This window comes from Zosterops lateralis (assembly GCF_965231275.1).
Source record: "Zosterops lateralis genome assembly, chromosome: 7".
NCBI classification, from domain to species: Eukaryota; Metazoa; Chordata; class Aves; order Passeriformes; family Zosteropidae; genus Zosterops; species Zosterops lateralis.
The window spans coordinates 7,706,016-7,730,341 of NC_139767.1; the positions used below are offsets into that span (position 1 = coordinate 7,706,016).

Consider the following 24,326-nt stretch of genomic DNA (forward strand, 5'->3'; position numbering starts at 1 on the left):
TAAGACTGTTCACAACCTGGATACAAAAGCACAGTTGTGCTATCATGGAAGTCAGTTGGTACTACATCTCCACAAAATGCCCTTTCCAAAGGGAAAGGCACAGTCCAATGGAAGAAAAGGTGAAGTGTATCCACACCACCCCAAGGTGTGCTTCTGCTGTCATTATATGTTAGGGTTTTTTCTATTCTAACTACCAGAAATGGTCAGAAAACAAATCCTATTCCCCTATTCCCTTTTTAACCATAAAAAAAAAAAAAAAAAAAAAAAAAAAAAAAAAAGTAAATGCATGAGATGGGAAGAAATTTCAGTGGAATTCATGTTGTCAAATTTTCATATAAAATATCCATTTTATTTACTTGCAAGGCTTCTCACTGTGTCGTTACCTCCTTACTAGGTAACTGATATCTCCTTACCTTAAAATGTTGGTAACAAAAATTCCGAACAGCTCTATCATCAAACTAAACGTACTTCAGTACTTATTGGCCAATATTTCCAAGGTACTTAAAGACCTTGTAAAATCAAACTAGTATGGGATGACATTACAGTCAAGATTCTGTAGCATTAAACAGTCTTATGATCTTCAAAAGAAAAAAAGTAACTTCAAAATTAACTATTTAAATTAAGCTGAAACTATACTATTTACTCTTTCGCAATTTATCAGACACCAAAATATACAGAGGTGAAATTATTGTAAAGACCAACTTCAGAATCACTATGAAGATTCAAATTCCCATGTATCAAGTTTGCCTCTACTCATTCTCACCATATGCTTAGTCCCGCTATTTAGAGATGTTTCAGAACAAAACTTCTTTGAAAAAGTGACTGAAATGTTTACATTTGTTTTGCCACCACCTGTTGAGCACTGCTAAGGAATCAGTGTCACACAAGAGAGTTGCTCCAAGGTGCCGGCCCTCCCTTTGACGGCGGCGGACCCAACAGGAGAACGCCAGCGGCTGTTTTTGGCAAGGCTGGGTCAGAACAGAGAGCTCTGAGGGCACCACGCCTTTGGCGAGCCCCTCTTTGCGGGGGTTCGGGACTTCAAACACGGCGTTGTTCATGTCGCAGTCGTTCTTCCAGCACCCTCTAGTGCCGACGGCGGCTTTGACTCGTTGCTATACTGGGGACACCACCCCTGCACCAGCCCAGCCTCCCCGCCCCGCGGAGCTGCTCCGCCAACTCGAGAACTACGGATGTGCCTGTCCCGCTGCAGGAGCTTCCCACACCACCGCGTGTTCCTGCCGCATTCTCCGTTCTCATCGTCATGTTCATTTTCCTTCCAGCAAATGAGATGTTAATTTTTGTGTACCACAAAGAAAACAGGGTAATTTCCCTTCAATAAATATATCCCCCGAACTGAAGTCAGCAGATGAGTACATTGTCTTTGTGTTGTTTATTTAGGTAAATAACTAATCAATTATTTGGGTCAGCCACATCACCTCCTAAACGAAGGCATTATTAAACAAACAGCCTTTCTTACCTCTGATTTCCTTACAGAAGACTTCAAGGCGTGTGTTTCAGAACTCTCTTCTCAACAAGCTGGTTGAGAAAGACACAAAACGGAAGACAAAAAGCCATTGGAGACCAACTGTGGAGTTTACAGAGAACAGATTTTGAAATGTACCAGATCCATTGCCCCACGCTGAAATGCTGGCCGGGCAGCATCCCAGTGTGAAAGCAGAGCGTGGGGGACAGCAAGGGAGTGATCACAGCTCCCAGGCCCCAGACACGGATATTCTGGATATTCTATTACGGAGCAAGGCTGAGATCAAATAGGGTACAGGAAAGTAAGAAACCTGCTGGAAACCAAGTCAAATATAAGATGTAATTAGCATTTCAAATCAGGTATCTGTCCTGTGTTGTACTATTGACTTAATGAACTGCAGTGGTGCTGTAGTGCGCCATGCCCTTCCTTGAGGACAGTCATTCTGCTTCCTTGAAGTCACAACAATGTTTTTTTCTCTTAATCACTCTTACACTCTTATTATTTACTGGGATTTCACAAGTGTTGGAACAGTTTAGAAACTTACACACTAGGCAGAGTACATAAACCTAACTAGTAACACTTGTTGAGGAAGAACTCACCTCTTGGCCTGGAAGGATTTCCTTCTAAGTTGGTAACATATTTAAAGTTATTCTATTTTTATTTACAACATTAAAAATAGATGTCTCAGAACTACAGCTGCATTCTCTCCAACTAGTTTACCTGTAATTACTGACACAATCACACAGTGAATTCTAAATGCAAACAAATCTTTGGCCAATACTATTTGCTATGATCTATGGACTATTTGCTCAAATCATTGCAACACATTTTTTCAAAAATTTGCAAAAATACACCTTGTACTACTTACAATTACATTCTATTGATTAATTCCTCCTAAACAACCATCAGCTGAATACACTAGAATCCTTACTGAATTGAGTCACTCCTTTGGGAAAGACAAAAGCAAATTTCTGCAGATACACAAACCTATGAAGTTTGGATATTCACAGGAAATGTAAATTTAAACAAAAATTAGAAAAAGCATATAAAGCCACCACTTCAAACAAATAAAAATCAAACATCAGGTTAGATTAGTTTTGCTCCTTACTTGAACACCACAAACCAGATACTTTCAATATCTTCAACTTCCAAAAACTGGTACAGGTTAAGTTTTGGTTCTTTACACACCTGTACACCAAACCACACTTAAAATATAGGTTATGACAATGAACTAAAAGGCTGAGTGCATTTAAAAAAAAAAAAAAAAAAAGGAAAACTTTTTTTAAAAACACACTCTGTGTGTATTAATAACTTGTATTATATATTATTCTATATTACTTACAGGTATTATTTATTATTTCCTAATAGATTTATGTCAACCATTTTAACTTTGAATACAAAATTCTTTTAAACTCTGCCATAGTGACTCAATCCCATTCACAACAATGTTCCATATTTCAGAATAGCACTACTAAAAACTTCGGGCAGCATTACTTGGAACAATTACACGGAGCATCTACAGTTGAAAAAACCCTCTATATAATAACTAGCAACTGGTCTTTTGATACTGAAATCACACTATTGTGGCTGCATTAGTGGGTTTTCTGCTGAAGTGTGGGAAGGAAAACTGAAGTAATTGTGCTGCTGGAAGCAGAGAAAGCCAGTGCTGACAGCAGTGTGGGGAACAGTGCTCTGCGCTGGTGCTGGCAGTATGTGGTTTGTTTTATCTCTCCTGCCTTAGGATATATGTTTGGGGGTAGTCTTGATCTCTACGTGGTTTATCAGCTTGAAAGCTTATGGCAGATTTCCTAAAACTATAAAAATGAATGTGTACTACAGAAAACATATGCATTAAGAAGCACAAAATATTTACCTTTCTCCTTAATCAAGGAGAAGGTTGAACATACCAAGTTCCTGTTTTATCGAGACTTGACTACATTTAGTGTAGACCTGGACAAAAGAGTCCCAATAATAATGTGGATTAAAGGACTGTCTTTTCCTAGAGACCTTGTTTTTCCCCCTTTGACAGAACTCAGGCTTTACTCAGTGCCTGTGGCTCAGAACTTGGACACGATGTACTGTCCCATACAGGAGAAGCACTAGGCTGCATCTGCCTTTGGGCTCTAAAATATTGGCCAGAAGGAGAGCACGGCCCAGCTGTTAAACCCCACTGCAGTTTAGGCGGCACCTGTAAATGCTGCTCTCAGCTCCGGAGAGAGTGCAGTGTTTAATCTTCAGAGCATCTGGGATCGGCAGCCGAGTTTCTGGGCACACCCATCCCCACAACACTCCACGGTGTGTGCTCCTGTCCCTGCACGATCCTCAGTTAACCTCCGAATGAGGATTCAGCCAGCAGGGGAGAAAAGGACGTAGTTTACAGCAGGATGGTCACAGCTACCGCTTCATAACGCACCTGTCACTGTTATAGTCTGTGAAGGGCGACAGTTTAAAAATCAATTGCAGGCACACCAGCGATACCTTCAATGGCGTGAACAGCGGCCAACGCCACACAGCTGTGCAAGAACTGCAATTGCTATTCCGGAGCGGCAGTGAAGGGCGCAGACACCATAAATCACACTGTGCTCCAGACACTCGCATTGCTTCTGACAGCGGTTTTCCTCCAAATACGAGAACACGATGTGCTCAGTAACTCAGCAAACCCACAGCTCGTCCAAGTCGGCGAACAAGGGGGATTTTCGCAAAGCTTACCCATCATTTTACTCTGCTCAGCCTTTCTGCCCACTTAAACAAGGGATTTAAGGCATTTTTCTCCTCAGACGGGAGCAATGGCAGACCCAGGCAGAGGACTGTCTCTTGCGGTGCCCTGGCAGCCCGTGCCCGGAGCTAAGGCCGGGAGGAACCGGGGTGTTGCCGGGGGGTGACGGCGGCACAGCCCCTCAGGGGCGGCCCAGCCCTGCCCAGCGCCCCCGCCGCCTTTTGTCCGGGGAGAGCAGCCGGGGAGGCCTCAGACCGAAACCCTGGTGGGGGGCACGGGCAGCACCTCGCCGGCTCCACAGCTCCCCGTACCAGCGCTCTCAGGGGCGCTCGGCAGGGGCACTAATGGGGGACGGAGCTCCCCTGTACAAACTACCTGACTATGAGGCCATGGCCAGGTGACGGGAGGGCTCTGCTCCCAGGAAACCGACGGGAGCACACAGTCTCAGCCTGTGCCAGCGGAGGTTCAGGCTAGACATTAAGAAGAATTTCGGCACAGGAAGAGTGGTTGGAAGGAGCTGCCCAGGGAGGTGGCGGAGTCACCGTCCCTGGACGTGTTTAAGGAGAATCTGGACGCGGCCACGCTCCGGGTGATGCCCGAGGTGGTTTTGAGGCCGTTCCCCTCCCGCGCCGCTCTCCCGGCTCCGTGAGGGGGCGCGCGCGCAGCCCGCCCGCAGCACGCGGCGGCGGCGGGGCCAATGGGCGCCGGGCGGGGCGGGGCCAATGGGCGCCGGGCGGGGCGGGGCCAATGGGCGCCGGGCGGGGCCAATGGGCGCCGGGCGGGGCCAATGGGCGCCGGGCGGGGCCAATGGGCGCCGGGCGGGGCCAATGGGCGCGGGGCGGGGCCAATGGGCGCCGGGCGGGGCGGGGCCAATGGGCGCCGGGCGGGGCGGGGCCAATGGGCGCCGGGCGGGGCCAATGGGCGCCGGGCGGGGCCAATGGGCGCCGGGCGGGGCCAATGGGCGCCGGGCGGGGCCAATGGGCGCGGGGCGGGGCCAATGGGCGCCGGGCGGGGCGGGGCCAATGGGCGCCGGGCGTGGCCAATGGGCGCCGGGCGGGGCGGGGTCGGCGCGCGGGTGGCGGCGGGACAAGATGGTGGCGCCGGGCGCGCTCCGCGTGGTGCGGTGCGGGGGCAGCACCCTGTGCGGGGCCAGGGCCGTGTTCTCCGCCGACTCCAAGTAAGTGGGGCGGGAGGCCAGGGCTGCCGCGCTCGGGGGGGCTCCTGAGCTCCGAGCGGGGCTCTGCCCGCCGGTGTCCCTGCGGCCTGCGAGTGCCGGGGGCGCCCGGGCCCCTCCGGCGGGGTAACGGCGTTTCCCTCGCAGGTACCTGCTGTGCGCCTCGGGGGACTTCGTGAAGGTGTACAGCGTCAACACCGAGGAGACCCTGCGGCTCATGAGCGGCCACGCCGATCTGGTGACCGGCATCCAGCTCAACCCGCACAACCACATGCAGGTTTGCGGGGGGAGGTCCGGCCGGGGGTGGCCCTGACCCTCGTGTGCCACCGCGGGGCTGTCCTGGGGCCGGCTGGAGCTTGGGAAGGGGCTGGGAGGGATTAGGGCATCCGCTAGCTGATGTTTCGCTGGGATCTGACAAGAAGGGTAGAGCCGTGTCGGTTTTCTACAAATATAAACATGAAATGTTATGTGGATCACACTCCTTGAATGGAATGACAACAAAACGGAAATACAGAAAAATTTCAGGTTCTTAGATTGAAAGGGTAAGCATGTGAGAAAATCAGAAATCAGTGGTTGGTGTTTGCCCTTCTGTATCTGCTGGCCCTGATGCAGATGTGATTAAATCCCTTTAACTTGCCCAGTGGCTCCCTCTGGCCCCAGCCTGCCTTCCCTGCTCCTGGTTTGCTTGGGGGTTTTTGGTGTCTGGATAAAAAAAAAGTTATTTACCAAGAGGAACGGATCTGTATTTTAGCTGTGCAGCATTAGGTGTTCACATGGCAGGTATCTGTGCATTCACTCTTTGTGACAATGTTCATTTCTAACTGGTAGTGTTGTGCTGGTCTCTGTCCTATATTTTTTATGATTCAGTTACCTGGAATCACAGTTGTGGTTTTATGTAGAATCTGGCTTTAATGTATTGCTATTACTTATATAGTTGTTTTTTTGTTTTTTCTTCAGCTCTATTCTTCCTCTCTCGATGGCACCATTAAGCTGTGGGACTTCATGGATGGGATTCTCATTAAAGTATGTTGAGTTATTCTTGTTAAGAGCGTGTCAAAAATGGGCACAAATAAGTCTGAGATGGGTTTTTCTATTATTAATGCAACTTAACCCCATCTAATTATGGCAGTAATAGAATGTGCGATGATGATGCTGATGGTGCAGATCCTTTTGGGGAAGAAGATGGGAGATGTACTGACATACTGACTCTGCTACCTGCTGCAGTTTGGGATGCACCAATAGGAATTGATCCAATGGCTTGAAAATGTGGGCTGCTTACTCTTGCTCACATTTTCTGCTAAATACCCCCCTCTGGGTGTGTTTTCTGCTTTGTGTTAGGGATAAGGTGTCTTGAGGCTTTTCAATAAATCCAGTGTCTCATATTTTATATGTACTGTTTTAACATTTGTATTAGTCCATGATAGAATAAAGATGTATTTATCTTTGAATTGAGAATTTTAATTAATACATGAACACTTTTTTAAGACATGATTACCTTATTTTAAAGACATACACACAAATGTAGTAATTGTTGATTTCCTTCTCTTTTTTTCTTCAGACTTTCACTGTAGGATCCAAACTTCTGGCACTATACACACTTGCTACTGCTGAGGACTCAGTGTTTGTTGTCATTCCAAAGAAGGGGGAACGAGGTACAGTACAAGTTGCATCATCCATGTCATCTCAGTCATTCTGTGTCTGTGCTACTGTCCCACCAGTGAGTGGTGTGCTGCAAGAGTGGGCTTTAACATGTTAATTGTCAAATATTTTTTAAATCCTATGGCAGATGTCTGTAGTCCTACATTTTGTACCTCTTTCATTCTCATTCTGTGACATCTGTCATTCCAATATTTGTCTAGAGGAGTGCTTGTCTTTGCTTTGGAAGTATGTACTGCATGGATGTGGTCTCAGAGATCAGTTCATCTTTGAGCAGTGCTCACCAAGGTACAGGTTATACTACTGACGTTGGGTTTCAGTGCTGAAGATTATTCTCCCACCTCAGGCAGCATTACCATAAACAGACTTGTCCTATTCCCGGCATGCCTGGGTATTTTTAAATGTGATTTTGTCTGCAATAAATACAGCTTGGCCTTACTGTGTACTACAATATATTGCTACTTCGGAGCAAGAGCAAATACTCTGCTGCTTCCCTTGGATTCTGCTTACACTTGCACTGATCCCTACTGTCAGGTCCTTGTTCTTCAGTGCTGCTGTTGGTTTCAGACAGATTTTTTTTTTCTTTGGTCAGATACATTCCAGCTGGTCTCAGTTAAGCTGACAAAAGGAGCAGGCCAAGATCTGGAAAGCAAGGAGCTCTCAGTGGTTCTGGGTGGCGTGGGTGCATCAATGAAGCACATTGCATTTGGAAGAGAAGTATGTTCACCTTTGGGATTTTTTCTTCTCTGGGATGTTGGTTGGGTGGGGGTTTTTTCCTCTCAGATAAACTCTGTGCTGTTTATGCCTTTATACAAAGCACAGCAATACTGAAACAGAACTGAAAATAAATGAATCAGTGTTAAAACTATGCTTTCTTTAATATTACGAAAACAAAAAAGAAACTTTGACACTTATAATGGAAAAGTATTTGCTTAACATCAGCTTATATGTTCTCTCTGGTGTAAAGTACTTTGTAGTGAGATGTACTTTATTTTTTCTTGTGTGCTTTGTTTTTTCTTGTGTGAAAACATGATGTGTATGTCTTAAATGGCTTTGCTTTAACAGGGTGCATATGTGGTATCAGTGAAGGGTGTGAATCTCCAAGTTTATTTTTTCAAACGGAAGTTGTTGAACAGGTAAGAATGAGAATAAAAATGTCAGGTATTGATTCAGTCTGATATATCCTCACTGATTTTTAACTCATCATGTGTGCACACATGATCTCATATTTGGCTCTCTGCTGGAGGGGATGTAGTTACTGTTAAGAAGCTTCCTGAAGAAGTGAACAGGGAGCAGATCAGTGTCAGTGATACCTTACCTTTGCAGCACAGGAATGTATTTTTTTCAGTTAAATACTTAGGTAGATGCTGACCTGAAACAAGTGACATAGTTTGGGCAGGGCCCAGGCAGCGGGAGGGGAAGCAGGAGAAAAGGAGAGAGGGAGAGAAAGACAAAAGCAAAAGCTCTTTCAGCTTGATTGAAGGTGAAGAATTAAGGAAATCAAGAGGAAAGCAAGTCTGTCATGATTTTTTGAGAGTGCATGTAACTGTAACAACTTGAAAATGTTTAATTTTGCTAATCAGAATTATTTTTATATGCACTAGCTGATCCTTTTGAACATTTGTTTTAGAAAAACCAACCTAACTCTTACAATTAAAGTTACTTTCTTAACTTTTGAAGGTTTTCATTAAGTACATTGAAGACAAAAGGAGGAGACAATCGCTTCAGTTGTGTCGTGTGCCATCCTACGGAGGATTGCATTGCAACTGGCCATGCTGATGGAAAGATTCGCCTCTGGTATGTGCATTTTGTTAACTGCTTATGGTATCCCATAAACTCCTCTAACTGCAGGAATTAAGTCAAACCTGAGCAGAGCAGTCTGATTTGTCCTTAGCATTGCCATTTTCAGAAAGAGCAATGAACCTGCACTGCTGACAAGTGTACATATCAAGTGGAAAAATGCCTCTGTTAAGTTATGCTCCATTGAATCTAAACTTAAGTGTAAAAGGTAGTGCAAGAGCAGCTGAAATAACTCTTTATGGGCAAGTAAAGTCCTAAGGAGAGCACAACAGTGGAATACATGACTAAAAACATTACTTGGTTAAGTTGCTTCCAGGGCTGAGTTGCTCTGTACATCCAAGATGTGAGGTGTGGACCAGGAGAGTTCTGAAAACCTGGACTGTGGTTCCTGCACTCCTTCTGCATCACCTGATAAACTAGTCTAGAAGTTAGAGGACAGGATGATATATTTGATTCAATTCAGTATTTCCTTTTGTTTACTCTACTGTTGATGCTATGAGTAAAGAATTGTTTTGTGCCTCTCCACACAGGAGAAATTTCCACCACAAGAAAGAGTACACATACTCCACACTGCACTGGCATCATGATATTGTCATGGATCTGGCTTTTTCTATGGAGGGTGAGTAAAAGAAAAACGTAAAAAAAAAAAAAAGGCAATTAAAAAAATCTACTGAAAAACCAAAAAAATCTCCATCAAACAAACAAAACCTTCTCAAATTTGAAGTGTTGGCAGCAGACAAGGAAGAATCTATAGAAACTCCAAGTTTGTCCACTTACTAACAAATTAATTTCTAGAATTTTAAGTATATCCAGGAAGGATCTGAAATAAAAACAAAAGGAGTTACTTTTTTAATATGCATTTTGACTGGTATTTATAATGTCAAATATCTGCCTTCTGTGGTAGAAAGAAAAGTCTAACCTCTTCTCTCACCTCTTCTCCCTCACCTCCACTCTTCCTGCCCTTCCTTTTCATTAATAATTCTGGTGAGTTCTTGCCAGTTTTACTTGCATCCCAATAAAACCAGCCAGTCTTGTCTGAGCTCAAACTTACTGTCACAAATACTACACTTTTATCCGAATTGTGTGATCTGAACTATTCTCCTTAAGATATTTCTTACTGCAAAGTACTTCTCACAGAAGGAGAACAATTCAGCCATATCCTAACACAAATACCCAGCTGATTCAGAAACTGATGGGATCTACTACTCCCAAAGCATTGCTTAAATTTCACCGTAGACACAAATTCCTGTTACTTAATCCAAGTATCTCCAGCAATTTAACAGGGCATAATGAGAAGCATGTCTGTGTGTATGGCCCAGGCTCGATATAGTTGTTTACTTATGACAGTTTAAAAAGTTTTGAGAAACTCATGTCTGTCTGTCATTGTAAAGACATACTGCTGATTTTATTTCTTTTTAAGCAAAACCTTTTAACTGTATTTTGTTGCTGGAAAAGGAACCAGGTTGCTGAGTGGTGGAGTTGAATCTGTCCTAGTCCAGTGGCACAATGAATCTTCGTGCCAGAAGGATTTCCTGCCTCGTTTGGGGTCTCCTATCGAGTACATCTCCATGGCCTCTGACGGCGCTCTCTGCTGCACCCTGCACACAGACAACAGTAAGCCAAAGCACACCCAAGTGTCACTTCAGTGGAAATGAAAATCTGTATGAGCTTTGTTTTGTTGATTTTTGGATGAATTAGTTAAGACCTACATAAAATTTCATTAGTGATCTGAAAGAACAGATGCTTGTTCTTTTGCTCTTTGATCAGTTATGTGAATTTGCCTGGTGCCTGCTGTAACTTGGTTTTGCACCTTGGTGTCATAAACTGGGAAAAGATACATTTACAGTACAGATAATCCCACCATGAGATGTGTGCCTTTTGCAAGACTTGGTCTGCTTTCTCTTTCAGGAATTACAATAATCAACAGCAACCTAAGGTTTTCCAGAAGTATTCAAGGGCTAATCAAAAGTAAGTGCAGTAAAAATTATCTTCCACTTAGAGGGTGGAATGTGTCACTTGATAGCTTTGGTCATTTGTCACCTGATTTTTGTTTCCAGGTAGGGATGTCAAGACTGGCCTAGTGGTTGATCCTAGAACCAAAGCTTTGGTCCTGAATGGAGAGCCAGGCCACTTGCAGTTCTATTCCCTCCAGAGTGACCAACAGTTGTTCAGTGTAAGTTGGATGGGCTTGTACCAAAACTTGAACTTAGTGAAGTAACTTGTGCATCAGAATTTATTTGAAGACTTAATATGGCAGAGGGGGAAAAAAACATTGTAGCTATCCCACAAGGCTGGATTCCAGGCTGAGAGGCTCTTGGCTTTATCTCTGATGTCACTTGCTGAGCAAATCTAAACACTGATACTGAAAAAAGTACTTTAAAACAGTGTGCTATCCTGTTAAATGTCCAAAATTTGTAGATAAAACACCTTCAAATTATTTTTCATTCTTTTCTACACTTTGCATCGTTGTGGAATGCACATGCCCTAATTCTGTTTCCCCACACGTTGGCGTACTTCTTTGCGCCACAGCCCAGTCAGGGCTGATTAAAGCCTTCATGAAACCTTTCCCCATGGTTTCATGGTATCTCTTAGAGCTCTGCCTGAATTTTATAACACCCCCGTGGCCTTGCCTTGCAGCTGGACATAGTGCAGCGCCAGTACATCCACGAGGCAGGGCTGAAGCAGTCGGACCTGGTGAAGGTCGCGTTCAGCGCCCGGGGCACCTGGCTGGCCACCGTGGAGGAGAGTGAGGAGGTCACTGACCCCGAGCTACAGCTCAAGCTGTGGTTCTACCATGAAGAAGCACAAAGGTAATGACAACAGCTGGCCTTCCAGCTGCCAGCCACACAAATCCCTGCACAGACATTGCCTTGCAAAGGCAGTTTTTCCAGGTCTGGGAAGTTACCATGCACGCTACAGCATCTGCAGCAGAGCAGAGTTGCTCTGAAAACACATAAGAAATAATTGCTCTGGATCTATTTTATGTACAGTAAACAGTCTGTTGTAACCATGGGACTTAAATTCACGTATTTCCTTGGTATTAAAAATTACAGACCTGACAGAATGGTTCTATAGCTCATATAGTTTTCCTGTCTCTGTGTAATCCACCATTAATTGATTAGTCCTTCTCCAGACGGTACAAAAGATTATCATTTTATTGTTGGTCTTCGTCTTTAGCATATGCATCTGGTTAATACCCTTTCCCTAGTTTTCATGTTAAAAAAATTACATTTTAACTACAAATTGTTATTTTCTTAAACAAGGCAAAAGAAAGCAACTACACTGATCAACCACATGACTGATTTCTAAGTACTGGAAAGACTGCTCAGGGTTCAGTATTGAGTATTTGAGAGATGCTTCCCTAGTGATAATTCTTTGTGCTGGGCTACTATAAGGAAGCCATTAGGGAAACCTGGTCTGTTAATGCAATACCTGTTTAGCTGTCTTAATTAGAAATTCCTTTGATTGCTCCTCTCTCTGCCCATTCCAGAATCAGCTTGAACTGAAGTCTCCCCCAGGTTCCAAATGAAATAAAATGACAAGTTTCTGTTTTCCTACAGCTTTCAGCTGAACACCAGAATAAACACACCCCACGACAACCACATCACAGACATGTGCTTTCGTGACATGGATGAACTGGGAGATGACTCTCTCATACTGGTAACAACTGGCAGAGACTGTGTGTTTAAAGTCTGGGTGATGGTAGAAGACACTGATCCAGAAGGTAAGTGTGGCCAAAATACAACTTACTTGCACCTTGTTAACATAGAACCAACCAAAAGAATAACCTGAGTTGGAAAGGCCATACAATGACATTTGAAGTCAGTAGAAATTAGGACCCTACTTTCATTTGCTTAGTCTCCTGCATTGATCTGCTTCTGCTGCTGCGTGAAATATTGTGTTTTCCCAAGCCTCCTGTGATGGACTTCTGCCACAGTTCCACAGTATTAGTTTGGTATGGAGGTTCCTGAAACAGCCAAAGACCTTGGCAGGCTGCTGTAGGATGGAATGGCAGCTTGTGTTCACTGGTTAAAGAATTGTTGATGGTAATGATTTTTCCATGCTGAGAAAATGGATTTTTGTCGGTCCTTTGGGTCAGCTTTTCATTTGAGACTGTTGCTCCAAGGAGCAAGATACAGAAATGTGTTACTCTGTTTGAGCTGACTTAGTGTAAAATAATAGCACTTTTGCAATTCTGCAGATCCACCACTTCAGAGATCATTTTTTTAACATCCTTCCTTTCCATTAGGTATTTGAACATCTTAGAATGGGTATTTAGGTATTTCTGAGATACTTTTAATGACAAAATTTAGCCTCTTGAAAGACATGCTGATGTTCACTTCTTTCAAACACACCCATCTGTATATGTTTATTGATAGCTCTGTATGCCTTTGGACATGAAATACAGAAGATTTCCAACATATTAACGTCCTTTTACTTAAATGTTATTAAAGTGTCAGGCACACTTAAGTGAAGTGGCACTTCCTGCCACTTGGATGTCTTGTCATTTCATGTTCCTAAGCAGCTGTAATAGTGGTCTTGCTGAACTGCTTGCAGTTTATAGTAATTAGTTTGTCTTTTCATGGGCAGGTGAGAACATGTTCAAAAGTACTTTTGAGCTACTAGGGTTTCCATTTGGCAAACTTTCCCAAACTTTCTCTTTACAGCCTCTTTGTTCCTCAACTGTGGCTGCTGATGAGCAGACAGACAAAACCTTGTGTTGTTTACTGTATTAATAGTAACTCCCTCAATGGTATCTGAAAGAGTGTTTCGCTTTGCTTTTATTCACATTTATTCTGAGGCTAAATTATATCTTAATGAGTAGATACTTTGAGATATAGTACAGGGTCAACTGGGGATGAAACTTAATTTTGGTTTTTTTTCCTTCCTCAAAATAGTTCTGTATCTGCTGACTGGCCTCATCAGGGTGTTTGTATTTTAAGTGCCTACAGGGTTCTGTTTCATGGCCAATGCAAAAGTACCAATTAGTGGTGACTGCTGTGGTGTGTTTACCCAGTGGGGCAGAGTAGGAATGCTCAGGGAGAAAGGCTTGACCTGCTGCAGCTTCTCTGCAGCAAATAATAGTTTACCAAAGAGCTCCTCAGTTGAGTTCACTCTAGGATGTGTTAATTGCAGCAGGTCTCTTGCTGGGCCTCTAGATGGTGCCATGCAGTTGGGAGTACACAATCGTTTCTGTTTTCTTTTTTTTTTTTTCTTGGTGTTTTTTTTTTTTTTTTTTTTCTTGGTTTTTTTTTTTTTTTTTAACAGGCAGGTCTTTTAATCATCAACTTGTAGCCATTATATAAAGGGTATCTTAGCATAGAGAGATTTTTTCTCATCCCACTCAAATGTTTCAAAAGCATGCTGTAGGAATTATTTTATACTGGGAAATGTATGTTAATGGGGTAAGTACATCACTTCCCTCCAGTTTATTTTCTGGTAACTATCAACAGTGGGAAAAGTGTCCCAACAGAATGCAGTGGCAGAGTGTAGTATTATATGAGCCAACACAAGGAAACATGCTGGTGGGTCACTCGGTGATCCTCAAATCTTCTGTAAACGAACCATGAACTTTATTGGACTCAAATGTAAGCTGTGTTCAGATTTTGGGTCATGCTTGTGTGTTCTTGCTAGAGTTACGACAAGAATTTTTCAGAACAACAAGTGTTGAATCTACTTGAGTACCATTTTACTTAACCTCTACCTCTTTGAGAGCACAGTTCATGGAGTTGGCAAATGAAGCATGAATATTGTACCATGTCAGTCTCAAGGTTCACTGTTCAAATGCAAAACTGAGGACAAATGAAAACCTTACCAGAGCTGTTTCTCGTATTAGAACAGGGCAGATTCTCTGTACTCTTCAAAAATTGTGAAAAAAAACTGCCTTGTTCTTGAGCCTATTTTGCGATAATAATCGAATTCTTCTTTCTTCGTGTATAGACTTGAATTAACTGGCTTGTTCATTCAACACAGCACAGCAGAGTGTGAGCTGGACCTGTGACTTTGTAGGCAGCTACCACAACTACCAAGCTACAAACTGCTGCTTCTCAGAAGATGGCTCTTTGCTTGCTGTTAGCTTTGAGGAAACTGTCACTGTATGGGATTCACTTACTTGGGATCTTAAGTGTACATTTTGCCACCCACCTGGAAATATAAGGTATGTTTTTCATCTGCTCTTTTATGTCTCATTTGAACTCTGAGAAAAGAAAGAATCAATTCATAGCAGTCCTAGACCTTGTATATGTTCATAAACATATACTCATAAACATTGAATTTATCAGTCTTAAATTCATATAAAGAAAAGACTAAAATGGCTTTTAGGTGGTTGGTTAAAAATAAGATCGAGCATTGCAGTTCCTTCTTTCTTGCTTATGTCTCCTGCACCTCCCATCCTTAAATCTGTATCATGGGGCACACAAGTAGTGTGTTGATACCCCTTCTTTTTTTCCCCACTAATCCAGGGGTGAATCAAAGTCCTGGAAAAGTGTAAATACAAGAAGTTGGTTCTTTATCTGTGTATGCATACATGCAAATAGAAATTATATCAATAAACCATAAAGGCATGATGACCTTACCTGTACTATGAAATATGTATCTTGATCCTCTAACGTCTGTTTGAAAATCCATGTTTTCCTGGCAGACTATCCCAGCAATGCCCCATGGTATGCTGTCATGATAAAAGACTTTATTATGTGGTTACAATATTTTTAAGACTCTTGACACAAAGAACCATAGCAGCATACAGAGGTTTCTCCCTTCCATTTGTTGTGTGTATGTTTGTAAGCTTTTCTTTTGCGTGATGAAGTCTGTTTTATATTGGTCCTCTAAGATAAGAAATTGAGAAGTGGTACTCTGAAACTGGTGTGCAGGAAACTTGTGAGAGGCACATGAGCCACCAGCTTGATGCAGTGACAAGCTTTTCCCAGGCCAGCTCCCTCCTCTTACAACCTTTACTATTTGTTGTATTAAAAGGAAATAAATTACTTTAGGAATATAATGAATTACTGTATTACGTGCATAATTTCAAAGGGCTATGCCTTAATATACAAATTCTGTCCCTTACTAGGGTTTTTGAAAATCTTTTATCATTAAAAGTCATAAGGCTGTTCTGTTATTCTCAAACAAGACTGAGAAATTAAATCACATGCTTTCTTCAACTGGAGCAGCTTAACCCTTGTTTAACAAATACTCTCATTCTAGTTCCTAAACAATAGTAGGGCTTCTTTAAATATTGTTTTCCCATCCCAATGTGAACACTTAGAATTATGTATGGGTCTGTAATTAATTTAAGTGTTTTAAATTCCTCCTTTTTATTGGAATGCTGTAGAAACATGTAATTCTTACATATTTATGCATACTTTACATCATCAGACTTACCAGATAGTTGTGTGTGGAGTTTCATGCCACTAGAGGTGAATGCAAAAAGCAAACTTTGGATTTAGATATTAAAACTAAATCATAACTGAATGGTTTTTGTGACTTGAGATTAATTATTAAAAAGAGAAACAAAGGTGAACTCTGAAGGTAACTAATTTGTTTTGACTTTTTACTTCTGTAGGAAAATCTGCTTTGGGAGACTAACATGTTCCAAGTACCTTATTGGTGCCACTGATTATGGCTTTCTGTGTTGCTGGAACCTGCTCACTTGTGCATGTAAGATCAGCTTGAATGTGTGCTAGAGTAATTTAATATTTGAAATTAATGTGAAACCTTGAAATAATTCTAGTTCAATTCCAAATTTAGACACTACAAAATGCCCTATGGAAATTGGATGATTTCATACTTAGGACAGTTATCCTGTCCATGTGCATGTGCTTTGTGTGTGTGTGCAGAATAAATTTAAAGTTTGGTGAATGATAACTCAGTTATACATAGTATTTCTTACTTGTGTAGAAGTTTGTAGCATTTGTGTGTTTTCATTCACCAGGGAATGAGTGGAGCTGCCTCTTCCAGCAGCTAAGTCCCTGTGTTTTGTTTGTTTGACCTTTTGTTTGGCTCCTTTTCACCCCTGGCTCTTGCTGTGCTTGTCTTTCAGTGGAGTGGAGTGCCCACCTCAACATTGTAGTTCTGCAGCCTGATCCCGTTTCTGAACATATTGCTGCAGTCTCATGGCTCTCCAAAGAGTCCAGCTGTGAGTATAAAGCCTTCTTTGACAAGTCATAATCAGCAGAATTTAAAACTGGGGAAGGACAATTTCTAGAAAAGGTTTTCTTAGAATTCAGACCATGAAAGCTGCAAGAGGGATTTCAGTGTGTGCTTGCACCTGTGGAAACTGAGCCATATGACAGCAGCATTCAAATAAAGTGTGTTACCTTTTCTTCCAAAAGTTAGTTTCAGGTACAGGACATATCTCAGGATTAACCACATTCTTGAGGGTCTCAAATGTTCTTGACTCTCTCTCATAAATGCAGAACTGTGCAACTACATTTTAGAGCTCTGACATTAAATTAAGATAACTCTTCCTGCAGAAATGTTTATTTCCAAGTATGTTACCTGGAGTACTGTGAAAGGTCCCTTCTATTATTGAGTAAAGTTATCCGGTTATATGCCTGTGAACTGGTGCTGGGAGGCAATGCTGTCCAGCCTTCCTGACTGTTATACTCAGGGCTTTGACAGCTGGCCAGGAGCACAGGAATTTCCTGATTTTAAAAAAAGATATTCTTGGTTTTGCAGTGTTTGTGTTTAAACCAAATGAGCCACGGCCAATCTACATCCAGAGAAATCTTTGTAAAGAAAAGATCCTGCTTGCTGCCTTTGTTCCAAGAGATGAACCTGAAATGACAAGCTCAGAAAAATACCCTTGGCTAAGAAAATCCCAACTGTTTTTTCTTACGGATACACAAGTAAGGAATAGTAATTGGTAGGTGGTTCCTGGAGATAAACTGTTTTCTTTAAAATGGATTGATAAGAATTCAGAGCTCTGCTTATGAGCATAAGAGTTCCTGGTTTTGATCAAGTCATTGTAAGCTGTGCTTTATTGAAAGCTTTCAACTGCCAAAACAGCCTAAGCTCAAAATTATTTTCTGGTTTTCTGCTGTGAATAGTTTATGCTGCCTCATTGATACAAGACACCAGATAACTTGGGAACATTGCCTGTGCTGTTTAACTTAAACAAGCACCCAGAAGCTGTATGAATTGTTGCTGATTATTGAAATGTTCCATGTGATACTCAGTTTCCCTGTAATTTCTGGATGGGGATGTGGGGTTTTTTGTTTGTTTTCCCAAAAAGTCTCTAGAACCTCTAGGTCCATTCTTGCTTCTCTTCAGTTTCTTTACAAAATAAAGAAGAGATGGTTTTGCCTCTTCTACTTGACCAATAAAAGCTTTTGGGCCAGTTGGAAGCTTCTGTAGGTGAGGTATGGAAATATGGAAAGCAGTTTCACATATGGTAACTGTGCCACATCCTTCTGTATTTTAGGAGCTGATGACACTTAGCACAAAGTCTCTGGAAGAAAGGCTCACACCATCGAGCAAACAGGTACCTCTCATAAAAATTCTGACTCAGATGGACAGGGCAGTTCAAAATTCTGATGGTGGTCATTTTGTCATATTGAAATTCCCTTTTGTCATGAAAATGCACACCAGATCCGTACATGGAGTAACAGACACTTAGGAGAAGGGACAGTAATCTGGATTTGCCTTTTTTTTTTTTTGACAAGAAGTGGTGTTTGTAAAAATATTTTTCAAAGTATCAGTAAGCTATTCTCCATTTCCCCTGGGGGAGGAAAAAAAAACTTTTACAAAAGATACACGTTACATAAATGAAGCAAAATGTTTGAGTTAATTCTTTCCTTATCTTGGTTTCTGTAACACTTGGAACCTTGAGTGTGATTTCTGATGGGGATGAACATTGTCAGTCAATTGTGATTTATAAGTGAGAAGGAGTTCTAGAACTGCTTTCCAATATGTATTTCTGTGGAGAAGTAGTCTGGGAAATTGGTTCTTTGTTTTTTTAAATTCATGTTGAAGAAGTGTTTCATACTCACTGAAAGAGCAGCATTTGATTGATTTAGTTGGTTAGATAAAATAGATCCAAGTGCAAGTTAGTGTCTTTCTAATATGGAATGCTGTGGGAATGTGGACATAAGCAATCAATTTCTTTGGAGGGTGGGAAAATAATTTGGTGTTCAGATTAATGTATATTGATGTAGGAAAATGCCAAAAGTCAAGGTGCCATGTTTTGGTTGCCATTACATAATGGAATCTCTCTGCAGATGACACTGGAGTATAAATGATCTTTTGGTTCTAAGTGGAATCAGAAAAACCAATCCTTTGGTTTTCTGGCACATGCACCACCTTCCATACTTGGAAGGTAATAGGTAGACCAGCAAATTAAAATCTTGTGTTCTTGGGTCCATATTCTGGAGAGTTTTGCAACCCTCTGTGCAGGATTCTCTCCAGAACCTGACGGAGAATGAGTACAAGGAGCCACATAGCTCCATTGAGTTAAATCGAGTGTAGACCTTTCTAACCTGGATTTATTCTGAATTTGTAACTTAAAAGTAGATCGAACTTAGATTTGTGCCACTAAAATTCTACTTATATTTTTTCAAGCTGGCAGTAGAAGAAAGTCTTCCTGTGACACCATTTAGTGTGCTGTTGGGAAAGCACAGACAGCAGCAGGCACAGGAGGATACAGACCTTGGAAAACCAGTTGTTCATAATAAGCAGGAGCAAGCTTCACCTGCTGTCAAAGAGGTAGGAGTAATTACAGTAAATGTACCAGCAAAATCATGACAAACAAAATCTTTCATAAAACTTTTGTTTTATCTTTGCAGCTTTTGCACACTCCAGCACACGTTTTGCCATCTGCTTCCTTCCTCTGCACTATATTTATTAACTCACTGCTCATCTCCAAAGAGAACAAAAGGTAAGAAAAATTCAAGAAGTCTCCTTAGTTATCAGAGTTATTTTAAATTATGTACATCTTTGTTCAAATTGTAAAAGCAGATTTCCAATAATCTTTATCTATTCAGTAAGTTATTAGAATACTTCAATGTGGTAATGGTCTGGCTGTTTAGTGTATTGGCTCTTTTGTTGCTGTTATTATTGCTAGGTTTTGCATAACGTGCTTATATGCAAAATGCTGCCTTTTACACTCAAATGTTCTCCATGAATTTAGTTTTATTCCAGGAATTTACTGGCTTTTTAGTGCTGTTTTTTGGTTAAATATTAGATTATCAACTTTATTTGAAATTACTGACTTGCTGCATAATTTTTTGGTTTCAGTTTCTAGATACACCAGGAAGTTAGAAGCTTGATCTTAAAAACTTATGTAGAACTCAAATGCCATTTCTAATTAGGCTACAAAATACAAGTGTATACTGTAAGCACATCTAAGTTTGGCTTACAGTGCTTTAATTCCAATTTAAAGAGTAGTTTGATCGTTACTTAAAATTGTATCCTTCTCCTTTGGGATCAGTGTATGCTGCTAAAGAAGGAATGCAGGCACAGGGGTTATGACAGTGGTCTTACATTAGGAGTAATATCTTATCACTTACACTGAAGCCAGTTAAACAATTGCATTTTTGTGTCATCTATTCTTTAAAGTGTTTCATTAACCTCTGGCAGGCCAGGGCTGAAGACCTGTCCTTGGAATGAGGTGTTGGTGTGGATTTGCCAGGCAGGCGAGCAGGTGGTTCACAGGGCCAGAGCTTATGTGGAAACAAGCAAAGCTCCTGAGTGTGCTCTGGCTTCTGCCACCTTGTGCTGGCCACTGCTGCAGGATCTCTGACTGCATGGCACAACAAAGCATCCACAAAACACTGGCAGAAATCTAATACATGGAAACTCACATCTAGTTTCAGTCCTGAAGATTGTGAGAGTTCAGTGACCTGTGTAAATATTTGCACTTGCAGAGCTTGTACTTTGACAGTGGTGATTAGTATGGCTGTGCATTTAAAGGTACATGTAAGGGCTGCAGCGTGGGGCCCTTGAAGATTGACCACAATTTATCACTGTATAGTGTATCTATTATACAGTGGATGTATTATTAACATTAAATTCTTCTATTTTCCTTGGCACTGTGATACTGCTGTGTGCTTCTCCACTTACATTCTGTGAGTGATGAATAGTTTTGGATTAGAACAGATGATTTTTAGAAGACCAGTACTGTTTTGCCATGCAGTTCACTCTTAATACGTCTGGAATATTTATACAACAGATACTTGAATTAATACTGTTAATTAATGCATTTTAAATTGTAACAGTTCCATATAATTCGTTGGAATTGTGCTTTCTACTTCAGCACAAGCTTAAAACTCTTGAACTCAGAAGGGAACAGCCACTTGAAACACCTCTCTATATATAGAGAAAAAAAAACAACCAAATATTTTTTTTCTTTCCCAGTAATGCTCTAGGTATTGTAGTACTTTTTAAGACCAAGTGACCTTTTTCAGATTTGGAAAAGAATGGTCTTCTTGAATAGTGTCTAATCTACCCCAGTGTTTCTGATCCTGTAGGACTGCAATGTTTTAACATTTGTCGTAATTGCTGACCTGCCTGCTCTGCAGTTATGTACTACATTTTGAGAAAGAAAAGTATTTTAAGTTTACTTAGAGGAGAGCTATTTGAAAAATAGCTTGAAATTGAAGTGGCAAGAAAAGTATAGTAGTTTTAAGGTAGACTGAAATTTAAAAAAAAAAATAAAATCTTGATTACTTGGTTGTTTGCATGATAACTTTACCTTCTCCCCCATAGCACTGTAATATGTAAGAGTACCTATTAATTGGGTTGTTTCCAACCATCTTCCAGTGTTGAAGAAGTTGCTGATGAAGTAGAAATGGAAAGTGAAAAAGCAGAGGATGATTCAGATGAGGAAGATGTCACAGCAATGGAACAAGAAGACACAAGCCATATGGAATTATTAGGAGAGATGACTTGTAAACTGTCTAAATCCCAGGAAAAAGAGCTACGAAAAATAAGAAAAATGGACTACAGTTGGATATCAGCCTTCTAAACAGACATTTTTTTATACTGCAAGTTGAAGCTTTGTGGATTAAATATTCTTTAAAAGAATTTTTTCAGGTCTTCTGGCCAAAAGTTTTCTAGCAGCTTCTCTTTCCAAAGGAATGTTGAACTAGGGGGAGGGATTAAAGTTTTGAAAAGCTGATTCTGCTCTTAAGTTTATTACTGATTCTTTGTGACCTTAGAAAATGCTTAACCTAGTTTGGGGGTTTCCCCCCTCCCCCTTGCAAGTATATTTAAAAGGCCAATAGCAAAACTGGGTTCATTATCTGACTTGTGATCAGTTTGCAATGTAACAGCTCAGCTGCTGAAAATCCTCCCCACTGAGGCTGCAGCAGCAGCAAATGCCTTCAGTTGGTGACAGAGCTTAGCTCAAGGTGTGTCAGGGGAAATCAAGGTGGTTCTTGGTGCTCTGTACAGGTAAGTAACAAGTCTCCTCCCCAGAAGTTTCTCTCCAGGTGTTGAGACAGATGAGAAGTGGTTTAACATGCCTCGTTAGAGAATATAGATATTAATCTTTTGTGGAATTCACAGAGTATGGAGATTCTTAGGTGAAGGTTTTCACTGTATCAGAGCACTATGAAACCTTTCCAAATATCAAGACAACTGCATCATGTAGGAGATGCAGCAGTTTATGCAACAGCCAGTTAATAAGCCTTTAATGCACCAGCTGGAATTCCTCTATATCACTTAACTATACACAGCAGAGTGTAGAATTGGTTTGAAGTGGTGAATTTGAGGGCCTAACAGTGAATACTATCTCCTGTGTGCTGCAGTGTGAAGGCAAGCAGATGCAAAGGGCACAGGTCACTGAAAGCTCTGAAGAAACAATATTTTGCTAAAAGTATTCAGATTAAAAATGCTGGAACAACAACAATCCAACACTTAGTTGAGGGAAACCCGAGTTCTCCCTGCTCTGCCTTTCAATCAAAGTGGAAGTTGCTTCCTGTCCTGTATTAACACCACATACTGGGGGGCAGTTAATGCAACACTTCTCACTTTTTTGGGAGGAATGAATCCACCAAAACAGATAAAATCTGTCACCTACACCCATGTATAGAAATACTGAAATTCCTCCTTGGGCATCAAGGAAAGCACCTCAGAATTATTTTCCTGACAGGTTTCCCTTTCCCATTTTAACACAAAGCCACTGTTTGGTCCCTTGGTGTGCTACCAGGACCAGCCAGGGAGGAATGGATGTTGGGCCTGCCATGGTGAGGGTGTGGGAGGAGTCTTAACCCTGAGAAATGGAAACTACCAGAGACAGGGGCACTGAAAAGAGCTGCTAAAAACAATTCTGCCAATGGGTCTGAGTGCTGGCTTCAAGGGAGGGGGGAAAAGGTGCCAAAAATTAGTTTAAAACTCGTTATTATAGAAAATTACCTTTTAATTCTGTAAGTTCACTATCATGGATGTCAAAACATGAATGTGGGGATATGAAAATACTTCAGAAGACATTAGTTTCTGTAAAGGGCCTTGGAATGTCTGCCATGCAACTTGAATTGAATGCTGGTAGTCCCTTGCACCCTCTTTATATTTCCTTCTATCAGACATCCATGTGAAAAACAGTTAATTGATCAAGTTTCAGACTAAACCAGCCAAGGTTAACTTAGTCCCACAGCAGCAAAGGGCTCCTGCATCTTCCCATACAATAAAGTCAGGTACCACAGCTCTTCACACTACCATTACTTAAAACTGTGAGGCACATTTTCTTCTATCATAGATTATTTACTAGGACTAATATTGACAATTTTAAGGAAAGTTTTGTTTTTTTTTTAATAATGAGGCATTTTGCTTTCTTGTTTAGGCCTTGGTACGCAGAAAAAGAATATTTTAAAACCTGTAAAAGTTTTTCAAAGTTAGTTTGCCTGTAAGTTAATACCTTATTTCTGTCACAAACATACAGGGAGAGAAGGCAAACACACTTTATCACAACTCTGGCCAGTTTTCTGTTTTGGCATTTTTCTCCCTTTGTATAACAGCTTTTTAGATAACCTTATGGTATGTAGCTGAAGCAAAAAAATCACAGCTCCCCAGCTGCTGGCACTTTTTATTTCTATCCCTCTTATCTGCAGAGCTGAAAATGATACAGCCTTTTGAGAACCTTGGAGTCAGTGGATTTTTCCCTAATTGAAAAGTTTGAACAGAACAAATAGGAAAAATTATTTAAGACTGTAACTGATAAATGATAGGTTTTAAAAACTCACAAAGTCCAGGAAAATAAATAGATATCCCCCCCACTTTGAAATATGCACTGTATTAGGAAAGACACACTGAAAGGTTTTTGTGGGTTTTTTTTTTAAATAACATCAGACTTTAGCTCTCTGAAAAATAAGTGTGAGTTGAGAGATCTGTACACAAGTTGTTACAAAAGCACAGCATCAAAGCCTGCTGTTGTGTTACTGTGTCAGCAACATTTAAGTGTGGTTTAAAGGAGGAAAGCTTAGTATCTGTTCACGTGAGGTTTTTAAATTCACGTGTTCTTGTGAAAGTCAAGTGCCTTCCTGGAAGCCAAGCCAGAGACAAGAGAA

The 24,326-nt window shown here is 41.3% G+C and overlaps 2 protein-coding genes across 2 annotated transcripts in view; both read left to right on the top strand.

Moving 5' to 3' along the window:
• COL3A1 (collagen type III alpha 1 chain) overlaps positions 1–24,326 on the top strand; it is a 467,081-nt gene that overhangs the window by 220,911 nt on the left and 221,844 nt on the right. The gene's annotated exons all lie outside the window — the stretch shown is intronic.
• Positions 5,286–22,159, top strand: WDR75 (WD repeat domain 75). The gene is made up of 21 exons (XM_083865320.1): positions 5,286–5,376; positions 5,521–5,650; positions 6,331–6,396; positions 6,932–7,025; positions 7,622–7,746; positions 8,095–8,165; positions 8,710–8,826; positions 9,360–9,448; positions 10,285–10,443; positions 10,738–10,797; positions 10,887–11,002; positions 11,467–11,639; positions 12,390–12,553; positions 14,803–14,986; positions 16,388–16,482; positions 16,865–16,960; positions 17,503–17,672; positions 18,248–18,307; positions 19,384–19,527; positions 19,608–19,699; positions 21,583–22,159. The coding sequence occupies exons 1-21, from the start codon at positions 5,291–5,293 to the stop codon at positions 21,785–21,787; spliced, it is 2,496 nt and encodes an 831-aa protein (XP_083721446.1). The 5' UTR covers positions 5,286–5,290; the 3' UTR covers positions 21,788–22,159.